The 13359-nt window shown below is 47.2% G+C and overlaps 1 protein-coding gene across 1 annotated transcript in view; it reads left to right on the top strand.

The window, feature by feature from the left end:
• The window catches only part of DGCR2 (DiGeorge syndrome critical region gene 2), a 112066-nt gene extending 99188 nt beyond the window's left edge, over positions 1-12878 (top strand). The window contains exons 7-10 of the mRNA XM_079152006.1: positions 1073-1276; positions 7064-7216; positions 8199-8435; positions 10036-12878. Of these exons, the coding sequence (XP_079008132.1) occupies positions 1073-1276; positions 7064-7216; positions 8199-8435; positions 10036-10292 (851 nt within the window). The 3' untranslated portion in view covers positions 10293-12878. The remainder of the gene's footprint in view (positions 1-1072; positions 1277-7063; positions 7217-8198; positions 8436-10035) is intronic.
• The last annotated feature ends 481 nt before the right edge of the window (positions 12879-13359 follow it).

Genomic DNA, 13359 nt, shown 5'->3' with positions numbered 1-13359 from the left:
TTTCACCAAGTGTGCCCTGTTGAGGGCTCACTTCATCCCTTATCTCCTCCCCAGGCATCTGTTGTATCTGCTGACCAGCTTAAAGGACTGATTATAACTGTTTCCCCTACTTTAGTCCCAGCTCAGCTCTATGCTGTTTACCACGTGTTTCAGCTTGAGGGAATTATCTTAACAAGCAGAACCACAAACTTCTTTGGAGACTTATTTGAGACACATTCTGATTTTAAAATGGTTAATGTCAATAGCAGTTACGTCTTAGAATTGAAGAACTCTAATAAACTATTTAGTCAACTTAAAAGCAAGTGCTACTTTGGATTGTGCAGAGGGGAGTGAGGGGAGGGGTGGGGCAGTGGGGATGGGAAGGGGAGGGTAGAATGAGACAGAAATTATTACCCTATACATGTATGATTACACTGGTGTGACTCAGCACTGTGTACAGCCAGAGGAATGAGAAATTATGCTCCATTTGTGTACAATGTATCAAAATGCATTCTACTGTCATATATAACTAATTAGAACAAATTTGAAAAAAAAAAAAAAAAAAAACCTTTCTGATTTTAAAAAAAGCCAATGCTAGCTGGGCATGGTGGCACACACCTGTAATCCCAGCCACTTGGGAGGCTGAGGCAGGAGGATCATAAGTTCGAAGCCAGCCTCAACAGCTTTGTGAGGCCCTAAGCAACTTAGCTGTCTCAAAAATTTCAAAAGGGCTAGAGATTTAAGTACTTCTGGGTTCAATCCCTAGTACATGATTTTTTTTTTTTTTTTTTTTTTTAAAGCAAATGCTTCTGCAGGGACCTTCACCCTGCAATCTGGCATTCTTCTCTCTTTTAGCCCTCTGTGCTCTTTGGTCTCTGTTTACCCTGGCCAGGTGTGCCTTGTTGTAACAGTATGCTGTATAGTATGCTCTGGGATGATTGCTGCCATCACTGTGAAGCAGATCCATGGCATTCCTGCACGGGGAGGACACATACACAATCTGGCTAGCTCCTTAGTTGTCCCCCAGGTAGATTGGCTCAGCATTTCCATTGCTGCTAATGCATACATCTGTGCACATATGTGCCTGTTGCAGGTCAAACTTGTGTCGACATCAAGGACAACGTGGTTGATGAAGGATTCTACTTCACCCCCAAGGGGGATGACCCATGCTTGAGCTGTACCTGCCACGGAGGGGAGCCTGAGATGTGTGTGGCCGCCCTCTGTGAGCGGCCTCAGGGCTGTCAGCAGTATCGCAAAGACCCCAAGGAATGCTGCAAGTTCATGTGTCTGGACCCAGGTGAGACTCTTGATGGTGGATCCTGAGTCAGTTTCTCCATTCTGGGCCAGAAGTTAGATGGCCTTTTGCTTCCTCGGTGATGGGGCTTTGTGAGAGCTCATTGCACACAGTACAGCAGTGATGGCAGTATTTGCTCACAGTGCTGTCTCAGAGACTCTGACAGCGAGTATGTACCACACAACCTGTCCCCTATAACTGCTGACCCTTCATGTTGCCTCATTCCCATTCTCAGGTAATATGTATTATTCACGAATGAACCTAAATTTGAAGGTGACTGGTTGTTCATAAATCAACTGAAACTGGCAGCTTTACACCTATCTTTCTCTTTCTTCTTAAAACTGAGAGCTATACTGAAGAACCACATTCAGGTTCTTCTTCTTTCTATTATGGCAGGATATGGAAAAGACTGACAGCTGTCTTTGCTTTTTTTTGGGGGGGAGGCGGTGCTGGGGATCGAACCCAGGACCTTGTGCATGCAAGACAAGCACTCTACTGACTGAGCTATCCTCCCCAGCCCCCTGTCTTTGCTTTTATTTCATTATTTTTTACTAATAGACTCTTTAAGAAAAAGATGAAATATCATCCTCAGTTTTAAAATAAAACTCCTCTCTGAGTGGTGCTTTAAGGTGAACACTCCACATGAATTTAGCTTCAGGTTGACCCAACTTCTTCTGCTTGCAACAAAAGAGCAGCAGGTGGAGTCCTGCTTCCTAGGCTTACTAACCACCCATCAGACACTCTGCATGGCATGCTTCATTACCACACACAGTGCTGCTGGCAGCTCTTCATGAATTCAGGTCTTAATTATAAATCCAGAGTATGACTTTCTTTGTTGGGTGCCACAGTGTGAGAATGAAGTGGCAAGGGCTCATGAAAGCTCCTGGGCTCATGGACCCTTCAAAATAGCAGTTTGAGTAGGTGTGGTTCTCCATCCCCAGGGAGGAGAGGCTAGAGCCAAAGTATGAGGGCATAACAGTGAGAGCTGTCCGCAAGTGGAGTATTGTCAGTTTTCCTCACACCAGGAGAGCTGCTGGGTAGGGCAGAGCCATTCTTCAGAGGCTGTGTCAGAGGCAGGGCAGAAGCAGGTACTCTGGCCTGTTTACCATCAGACACATGCAGTTGGCTACTCTTAGGTGCACAAGCTGTGCTTACAGCCAAGCATACTGGGGGACAGGGAGCTTGAGACCAGTGAGTGTGGCACTCAGGCCTTCCCTATTCTTCAGGGAACACAGTTTCCTGTTTGTGTAGGATGCATCCTTACAGGGTCATGTGAAGCCACAATTGAGTGCTTATCAAGTTTCCTGTGTCCCTACCCACATCACTCCAAACTTTCAACTCAGTTACCTTTTATAGGAATTGAATACTTGTCTTTCACAAACCATGCCATTTGAGTTCTTTGTTCTGTTTCTCAGGAGTCTCCTAGTGCTGCCCTGCTACTCTGTCCAAGCTTTGTAAAAATGACTAGACTTACAGACAATAACTCATCTGTGCCTATTGAAGCTGCCCCGGCCTGAGGACATCTCAGCAGAATAAGACCCTTAGTGCATCTAGGAGAGCCCAGAGATACTGCAGGCAATCTCTGCGTGACCAGAGCAGCTTAGCTAAAACTTGTTCTGATGTGGCCAGGCTTCAGTGAGCTCCTGATTTTCTTCCAAAGGCCTTCTCCTGGGAAGAGTTTATACTATACCAAGAACCAAGACCCTACCAAACATAAGTGGAGATGCAGGGAATAGGGTCTTAGCCTTCAGTGTCCCCTTCGATAAGATAAAAGTGTCTGTTCTCTGTTCAGCATTTACTCAAGGTGAAAGCTAGAAATGAAAAGGCATTTATGCCAGAGCGAAGAAATGGAAGCATTGCTCTTTGCAGATGACTTGATTGCATAGAAAATTCCAGAGAATCTACAGGAAAGTTACCAGAACTAGTGTGTTTAGCAAGGTCTTCAGATATAAGGTCAATATACATAAATACATTGTATTTATACATACTACCTATAACAATTGGAAATTGAAATTTCAAAAGAAAAGTAGCATTTACAATTGCACCAAAACTCAGGAACTGTTTAACTGTATTTTTTAAAAAATCTTTGCATATTCTTTTTCTTCCTTCCTTCCTTCATTCCTTTTTTCCTTCCTTCCTACCTACCTACCTTACCAGGGATTGAACCCAGGTGCGCTTACACACTGACCCATATCCTCAACCCTTTTTATTTTTTATTTGGACAGGTTCTTGCTGAATTGCTTAGGGCCTTGCTAAGTTGTTGAGGCTGGCCTCGAAATTGTGATCCTCCTTCCTCAGCCTTCTGAGCCTCTGGGATTATAGGAGTGCATCACCACGTCCAGCTCTTTGCATATTCTTAATGCTGCAAGCATAAACCACTGATGAAGGAAATCAAGGCATAAATAAAAGGAAAGATATGCCATGTTTATGGATCATAAGGTTCAATATCGTTAGTAATTTAATTCTTCTCCAGATTATCTATAAATACAGTGCAAAATTACAGCAGACATTTTTGTAGGCATTGACAAGCTGATTCTAAATCTTACATGGAAGAGCAATAGCAATAGGAATTAGAATAGCCAAAATAATTTTTGCAATGTTGGAGGATTTACAATACCTGATATACAACTTACTATACAAGCCTCAATAATCAAAGCAGTGTGGTATTGATGAATAGATAGACATGTAGACTGATAGAACAAAATACCCTGGATGTAGTCCCACACTTTATGGGCAAGTGATATTTGAATGCAAAAGCAGTTCATTGAAGAAATTAAAAGTCTTTAACAAATGGTGCTGGAACAATTGGATGTCCACATGCAAAAAATAAATTAACCTTGCACTGTACCTCCTACTATATAAGATTAACTCAGAATTGTCATAAATCATACTATAAAACCTTAAACTACTCAGGGTGGCACATGCCTGTAATCTCAGTGGCTTGGGAGGCTGAGACAGGAGAATTGTGAGTTCAAAGCCAGCCTCAGCAGAAGCAAGGAGATAAGCAACTTAAAGAAAGCCTGTCTCTAAATAAAATACAAAATAGAACTGGAGGTGTGGCTCAGTGGTTGAGTGCCACTGAGTTCAATCCCTGGCGCACCACCCCCGCAAACAAAACAAAACAAAACTTAAACTACCAAATTGCTGGAAGAAAGCAGAAAAATCTTTGTGACCATGGGATGGGAAAAATCTTAAATACAGCTTCAAAGCATGGTCCTTAAAAGAAGAAATTAATAAATGGGACTTTATCAAAATTGAAAAATTCGCTCTTTAAAAGACACTGATAGGAAAACAAAAAGCCACTTACTGAGGAAAAACATTTACAAGACACAAATCAGACACAGTTCTTTAAAATATATAAAGGACTCTCAAAACTCAATAAGAAAATAGAATGACCATATTGAAAAATGGTTTTAAAAGGAATTTAAATTGTACTTCATCAGAGAAGATATGGTGACAGGGAAACACCTGAAAAGATGCTCAATATTGATTATTAGTGAAACAGATCTACATGGAGTACCATTACTCAATAGAAAAATAATAAAATAATAAAAATTGACAACATCAAGTGCTGGCTCAGGCATACAGCAACTAGAATTCTCACATCTGCCCCTTCTGGTGCTGATGCTTAAATGCATCCCTTAAATCTCAAGGTCCCAAGAGCTGAGCTAAAGTGAGATGCCCAGCAGTGCAGCTGGTGGTATAGTGAAGCCTACATTGGAGTCCAAGCTCTCTGATCCCTGCTGACTTTACCTACCATCTTTTGAATCTTTTATTACCATGTAACCAAGCTCAGTGAAACTGAGAGCTCACCACTGGAGCTCCTATCGCCCTGAATGGGGGCCATCTGGGGACTTAGAGTGGTTCAGACATCAGATTTAAGGGCCAGCCTGGATGGACTAAAGGTACTCTGGAGTAGCATCTCCCCAAGAAGATGTGTCCTTTTGGAGCCTAGGGGTAGTTGGGAAATAGAATACAGTCCTGTCTGCACCGTCCAGAACTCCATAAAGTTAATAACCATGTTGTGGGTTTCCCAGGACTCCTGCACTGACCTCTGACTCTTGGGACTAGCTCTGTGTGTGACTCCAAGTGGTCCAGTTTTTTAGAAAATGCTTCTTTCTGGTCCAATTGTGGAGGAGTGGTTGGGGACCTTGATCATATCCTTGGGTTTATTTTAGAACTGATTAGGAACTAGTGGTCATTGCATAGGGACTGCCTCCTTAGGCAGTCCCTTGGGAACCTGAGCTGGCTGCTAATTAACAGCCATGTCACCAGCTCCTTGAGCTGATGAGCTTCCTCCAACAGACAGGGATGAAATGTTCCTTGGAGGAGAGTCAGAGAGGCATCCAGAAAAGTAGCTAATTGGTAAAAAGGATGTATCTTTTTCATGACTGCTTCACAAGTGTTGTCAGCAACAAATGCAGGTTTTGGAGATGCTTTCTGACCCCACAGGAAGAGGATAGGAACAAGCTTTGCCCATCTGTGTTGACTTGGAACAAGATGGATGTGGGAGAGCATCTCTTTGCATTGTGTCCATATTCAGTGAAGATAAGGGTGTGCCCAGAGCTGGTATGCCATGGATTGTGTCAAATCACAGCTGCAGTGGAGGCCCATTTGTGAACAATACCCAAGTTGACTATGTTTTTTAAGTCTTTTCCCTAATAGTTGTTGGAAGCCCCTGTGTTGCAGCAGCAGGTGCTCCTGTCCTCCCCCCAGTCCTTCAGTGAATCATGGTAAATCTCAGTTCCAGTCTTACCCTGAGTTGTCACTTCTTTCCATCTGTCACCACCCCCTTCAGGTATTTTCTCTGGGTGGTATAAGCACCTCCTCACTGGATTCCCCAACCTTCATGCTCCTTCTGTACAGCCTTTACTTCCTATATGCTTCCCTCATCTATGCTATCACTCAGACTCCAAACCTCTCAGTGACTCTATTGAGAGAGACCCTACTCCTCTGGGATAGGACATCTGCCTGCCTTTACCCTTTTTCTCACTGGATAACATTTCCTTCCTTCAAAGAACTGCAGACCTTGGATAGAAAGCAGCCTGGTGAGGCCTTCCCTTACCCTGACCCTACTCTCTTAAAGGTACTTTCTGTCTTTCACCTTTGTCCCTCAACCCTGCCTCATTGTTTTCAGGGCACTGGGCATAATTGAAAATGGTTCTCTAGGTCATGTCTTTCTCACACTTGGGTGAGCTCAGGGAGGCAGAGATTGCAACATTATGACCAAGGAGGGCTCAGGTGGTAGCCTCTTGTGCAAGCTATCACCTGGGGAATGGCACATGGCTTCTGCAGAAATATTGTGCCTCACCTGTTTTTGTGCACACAGTGCAGCTTGTGCTCTGTCTCCTAGAAAAGCTAGTCCTGAGACAGAAGTCTTTACTTCTTTACTCAGTAACAGAGGGAAGTTTGTGAACAATAGCCACCAGGGTCTGCAGCTCTTAGAAGTGCTCAGTTACCCAGTGAGGATGAACCAGAGTTGAGGCTAGACAGCAACTGTGTCACAGAGCAGGGTGAGGATACCTCAAGAAGGGCTCCATGTGGAAACATTTCTCCTGAACCACTTTACCTTTTCTGCTTTTTTGTATTATCACAGTATTATCCTTTTTGAGCAGTTCCATTTTACCCTTAATCCTAAGAGATTCTCAAGAGCATTAGCATCCTCCAGTGCTAGTGCCTTTTTTTTTTTTTTTTTTTTTTCCTGGTGTTAGGACTGACCCCAGGGCTACACCCACAGCCCTGGAAGGTCTTTTTCTCAGAGGAATGGGTTTCCCTCTTCCCCCCTCACAGATGGCAACAGCTTGTTTGACTCAATGGCAAGTGGAATGCGCCTGGTTGTCAGTTGCATCTCCTCCTTCCTCATCCTCTCATTGCTGCTTTTCATGGTCCACCGGCTACGCCAGAGGCGCCGGGAGCGCATTGAGTCGCTGATTGGAGCAAACTGTGAGTGCCCTCCAGGGGCCACAATGGTGGCATCTGAAACCCTAGCCCCACCCTTGATAACCAGGTCTTTCCTTTCTTGAATGTGTCCCTGCCAAGGTAGAGGTAGGTGAGGTGCTAGCAGTTTCCTTAGTGAGAGGATTAGGGAGGAAGACCCTCTCCCTTGCAGAGGATGATGGAAAGGTATCCTTCTTTAGCTGTGTACCTACTCCTGGGCCAAGTACACCCCCCGGGGAGACAGCAACCCTGGTGGGCACTTGAGCAGTTCACAGGCTGAAATCAGAGGCAGATCTTCTGCTCTTCTATCCTCACAGCAGGAAGGGCATTACTGTTCATTCAGGCAGTGATGTTACCTTCGCGGTGACCTGTGAATGTAGGCCACCTGCCAGAGAAAGTGCCTCAGACTCCAGTTGCTATTAGGTAACTTGATGTGTCTTGCCCTCATTAGCCAGAGTTCGTCAGCAGTGCACCAAGATCAACTGGAAGGCCCCTCTTGTAGTATGGAGAAGGGTGGGGGCAGGTGGCAACTGGTAAAATGGATCTTACCTGCTATGTGAAGGGCCCCTGGTGCCTCCTAAGGCACCCAGGTCAGGCTCAAAGTATTCATATTGCTAGGGCCTTGGTTTCTAATCCATGGGCAACCCTTCTTCCCCCCAACCCTCCTTAATCCTCATTAAACTCGAAGCAGAAGTCAAAGACTTTCATGAGTTAGACATGCAGAAGCAAATTAGAGCTGGAGGGTGTGGTAGTAAAAGTAACAAGACAAAGTGGCATGTTTTGTGGGGGTGAGAAATGGTGGCACACTGGCAGAGGGAACGAGAAGCAAGAGAGTCAGGTCTAGTCTCGGTTTCCTTATGTCATGCAGAATGTGGGCACCTGACACTTAGGAATGGCAGGCTCAATCTTGGGAGTGGGGCTCAGGAACCAGGCAGCCCTTCTCTAAGTGATACAACTCTGCTCCTGTTTCTCGCTTTCGACGGCCCAGTGCACCACTTCAACCTTGGCCGGAGGATCCCTGGCTTTGACTACGGCCCCGATGGGTTTGGCACAGGTCTCACCCCACTGCATCTTTCTGATGATGGGGAAGGTGGGACTTTCCACTTCCACGACCCTCCGCCTCCCTATACAGCTTATAAGTACCCAGACATCGACCAGCCTGATGATCCACCACCGCCCTACGAGGCCTCCATCAACCCGGACAGTGTATTCTACGACCCTGCAGGTGCCTACCCACTTCAGGAAGAGGGAATATGGAGTTGTCAAACAATTGGGCACCAAAGGCCAAGACCACAGATGTTCCCCAGCTCTAGAGACCTGGTCTCCCCTACTTCTTTGTGGCCTTCTCTGATTTTCTCTTTGGCTTTCCCTTTAGGGCTTTTCCTAGGGTTGCCCTTGCAGAAGAGGCTTGGTCACTCTGACCTGGCCTCCTCCTGTATATCTGTGCAGAGACCTCTGGGGAAGCTTGGGACAGGAAATCCTCTTTTCTCCCTCCCATGACTACCTGTTACTTAGCTGAGCAGCCCTTGGGGTCTTCTCAGCTAAGCTCTTTAAGAGATGGGGAACCAGGCAATGTTGATCATGAGGACAGGACTGACCCTGGCTGTGGCACTGACCCAGACCCAGGAGTGAGTCATCTGCCTATAAAGATACATGTGCACATGTAGTGAGCTGAAGGAATATGTCATGACAGTTCTTTATGTCATGATGGAATATAGCTCTGGGAGAGGGGCCAATTGTTTGAGTCTGTTGCCCATCTGATCCTAAAAGCATCCTTCCTATTACTGTAGCTAAGAAGAAATGTCAAGTGTCCCGACCCCCGCCATTTGTCTGACCCACTGCTGTCCTTGGAGTGGTGCCCTACCCCTTTTCCTTATGTATTATATCCTCTGAAACACCTCCACTCCACAGTAGTATGCAGGCAATACCCACCCCAAGGCAGCTGGCTCCTTGCATGCCCATATGCCTTTTCAGAATGACTGTCCTGAGACGGGCGTTGCTGATGGTCTGAGGGTACAGGAAAGACTTGGATTTTACCCTGCCCTTGGGACACAGATAGTTACAGATTGGGAGTGTAACTAAGTGGCTCTGAGTTGATCCCCAACATCACAAAAAAGGGATGGGGCCAGGATACAGTGAACTTCCTGCAAGGGCTGCTGCTGGTGATGTCCAGCACCTCATGAACCAGACTACAGGGCAGTGTAAGGGATGGCTTGGAAAGTTGGCCAGGGGAGAGGTATATCATTGGGGTCACCTATGGTTCTCAAAAGGAGCCCATAAAATTAGATGGATAAAATGAAGGGAACAGACTGCCTTCCCAAAAGCTTCGCTTGGACAAATACTTTCTGTATATACCATGTGGATTTCAAGGTTGCCTGCTCAATCAAGTCTCCCATATTCTGGGTGCCATATTGCATCTGCAGCCCAGAATGTTCTTCCATTTGCCTGGGCCTGATAACTCCCTAGCATCCTTTGTTGCCACTCTCCCAGCACAGAGCCTGATTTGAGCCCTACTGAGGTAGTTTTCCTTTGGTTTGGTGACAGTTTGTTAGTGCATCTCATCCACAAATTGATGGCAGTACCAACCCATGTCAGTTTTGTCAAGCTGTACCTATATCTTGTACATACTAGATGCCAGCCATAGAGGCAGCTGGCCACAGAACATGTTACAAGGCCAATGTGGGGAGGATTCCTCCAGAACATGAGGCCACCCAAGACCTGTTCACCATCCAGTAATGGTAGGAATATTCAGGCAGGAGTGTCCGTGTTCTGCTCAGCCTTGTGTCCCCCTTGCCAGGCTCTCACTTTCCTCTTTCTTCCTACAGACGATGATGCCTTTGAGCCTGTGGAGGCTGGCCCACTGACCCCAGGGGATGGTGACACTGAAGTTGCATTGCCTCGGCACTTGGAGCAGCCTCTGCCCCCTGCGGGGGCCTCCCTGACAGACCTGGAAGACACTGCTGACAGCAGCAGCTCCCTGCTTGTGCCTCCAGACCCTCCCCAGAGTGGGAGCACACCAACTGCAGAGGTGCCACCAGTGGGTGGCCGCCACAGCCGCAGCTCCCTTAATACCATGGTGTAGGTGGCTAAGTTTGCAGTTCCAATGGGCTAGGAGCACCTGTTTGCTGTCGAGAAGACCCTGCCCCTGTGGGAGACTTGCAGGGGCCCTACCACAGTCTGGACCCCATTCCACTGCCGCATACCCACCGGCAAGCGTGTGTGTACATAGAATGCGGCCAGCCTCCCTCTGAGAGGAACAAGCATCTGCACTGAGTTTCCTTCAGGGCTTCACAGACACGGCATAGCTTTTGGTCACTGTCCCTTTTTAAATGGGAGAAGGACAACAAAATGTTTAAACTGTGTGTTTCAGAGATAGGGAACAAAAGTACTGAGCTATGCTCAAACCAAACACATCTTGGATGGGCTTGCTCACTGTAATGGCACACAGAGAAGCCTGCTGGCCAGTCATCAAGCCCCAGTGCAGATGGAGCATGGGGCTGCCATGCATGCCCAGTAGGCAGTAGGGGGGTTTTGTGGACTGTCATTGTTAGGCAGTGGGTTTGCTTCTAAAGAGAGCCTTTGAGGCTGTTACGTTGGCTGCTCTGGGGATAACCCTTCCCAGTCCAGCTGTGAACATCAAGATACCTAAAGCCCTAATAAGGGGGCCTAGAAGGAAATTGAACTTACTGCCCTCTTTCCACCTGGGCACTGTGAAGCCCAACTCTGTGGCAGGAGGCCCAAGTCTTCTACTACCATCTCTAAGGCATTGCTATGCATGGCTCCCCCAGAAGGAGGCACTGGGTCTACACAGGGTTGGGAGCTAAGGGGGCTTCTATCTGCCACACTCTGGAGCCCCAGGCCCTACATTCTGTTGAGTGACCTCTGGGCCTGGTATGCCTCCACCTCACCTTGTTTGTGCCATAAAGGGTTGTTTCTTTGGGGCAAGGGGTGGCTAAAGGAACATCCTGGGCTGTGTCCATCTCCTGCAATTCCACTTCTTGCACCATTGCCACCAGTGGAATCCAGTGCCTGGTGGCTGCATGCACACCTCCCCACCCCTCAGCAGCACTGGGTGCTGGGGGCCTTTTGTCCAAGGGACCCTGTTGCCTGTTCAGGGCAATGTTCTTGTCTCATGACACGGGCCTTTAGCATTTCTGAGGTTTGGAGATTAAGCGGGTTCTGTGCGATTTTTTAGCACATTCATATCTTTTCTACGTCGAATGTCTGGATCTTTTATTTTGTGTGTGTGTCCATGTGTGTCTGTATGTGGCCAAATGTTTGCAAGTGGTAGTTCACAGGAACTTGGCGTCAGTTGGGGTTCTACTCTCCCAAGTTGACCGTTTCATCTTGGGTTTCTAGATGGAGCCATGTCTAAGCCTTTGCCTTTACTCGTGGATCATGGATCTGGGCACCTTGTGCCTCTGAGGAAAATTAAAGGGAAGAAGTGACTAAGGCATATGGTTCAGTGGTACTCTGTGGTAACCGGCCTTTATGCATAGGTCAGTTCTAGGCATATTCACTTACTGGTTGGAAACCTGTTTTCTTTCTGTGCAGAAGAATTTTAAATTGCCTAGACCTGACCTGTGTTCCAGAGCTGACTAGAGGTATAAATTTTGTCATTAAACAAGTTATCCCTGGGCTTGACCCACAGAAGCCAGATCTAGAAGCTGCACTTCGTTTGTCAAAGGGCTTCCTTGGAATCACATCATAGCCACAAGGGCCCAGTGCCCATCACTGAGAACAAAGCAGGAAGCATGTTGTGTCTCCAGTATGTGCAGTGTGCTGGGCAATCAGACTCCACAGTAGCAGTCAAGAGTCTTGTTGCCAGGAGATGCAAGGGTCCTGAAGAACACCCCAGCAGAGCCCCCACACAGGCACCAGCAGTTCAGTGGGTCCCTGCCAAACTGCAGAACCATATATGTAAGCCAGTTGGCATGAGGTGCGTGGAACTGGAAAGCTTCCTCTGGGGACCACAGGCACATAGAGGAGGCATCGAGGAAGAGGGTGGCCTGAAGTGGACTGGGAGCTGCAGTGTGGGCTCGCTTTGGGACTGGCCAGGTGTCTGTTCAGGCTACTCTCAGTGTTGCCCTTTCCCCTGGGAAGTATCAGGCCTCCTCCAGGATATTCAGACCTGCCACTGAGGTACAGAGCCCATGGATGTCCTGCGACTGATCAGAAGGCCTGTGTTACAGGACTACTCAGACACTTTTCTACTGCAGCTCCAGGTGTTGTGCTGGGGGCAGTTGTGAAGGGAGCACAGATCTACCCATATGTTCTCAAATTTCATCTGCCATCCTCTGCAAGGTCTGGTTGTACTTGTGGGCTGATTGATAAAAAATCCCAAGGCCAACCTTGCTGAGACTTGTGTTCTTATGTGAGATGCTCTGTACCCACTCCATAATAGGCCCCCAGAGGGACTGACCAAGCTCCTGGAAGGGGTCCCCTCCTCTAGGACTGCCTTGCCACTGTTTATGAAATTGGGGCCCCCTGACCTGCCTTGTAGAGGTGGAATTTGATACTGTACATTGTCTCAATGCCTGTTTTTACATTTTCCTTTCACTAAGGGTTTTAGTTTGGGTGTATTTTTGGTCCAGTTGACACTAATCCTTTTCTTAAGATGCTGTGAGAACCATTTCATCCAAATGCCAAATAAACTTGTGTTCTGGAAGAGGTGTGGTTGGTTCATAGTGTGATGCAACCCCAGAGCTGCCATGGCCAAGGTGAGAGTGACCAGGGCACCTGCTATTCAGCAGTCTCCCTTGGCTGAGGACCTGAATTTGGAGCCTCTAGGCAAGAGTGCAACAAGAGGGGTCAACCCTGTGCTTGGCTGCCTCCCTCTGGCCATGGCTTTGGTTCTTGCCTACAGGAGAGTTGGTGACTTGCATAAGGTCCACATAAACATGAGAATCTGCTTCTTGGAATTGGGGCAAGGCCCAATGAGGCTTGGACTAGGTGCCCTGCTGGGGATTAGCTGGCAAGAAGGCAACTCGGAGTGGAACCCTGGGATTTCATCCCTGCACAGAAGAGCTGGGGTGGAGCTTAACAGTTGGGGCTTTGGAACGCTTGTGTAGTTGTATCATTTGTAGGAACCAGGGACAGGGTCTGGTACTAAAACCCTACTCTCACTGTAGAACCCAAGTTCTACAACT

Source organism: Sciurus vulgaris (assembly GCF_902686455.1).
Source record: "Sciurus vulgaris genome assembly, chromosome: 8".
In the NCBI taxonomy this organism is placed as follows: Eukaryota; Metazoa; Chordata; class Mammalia; order Rodentia; family Sciuridae; genus Sciurus; species Sciurus vulgaris.
Note: the sequence above shows the minus strand (reverse complement) of the source record. Positions and strands in the feature narration are given on the sequence as shown.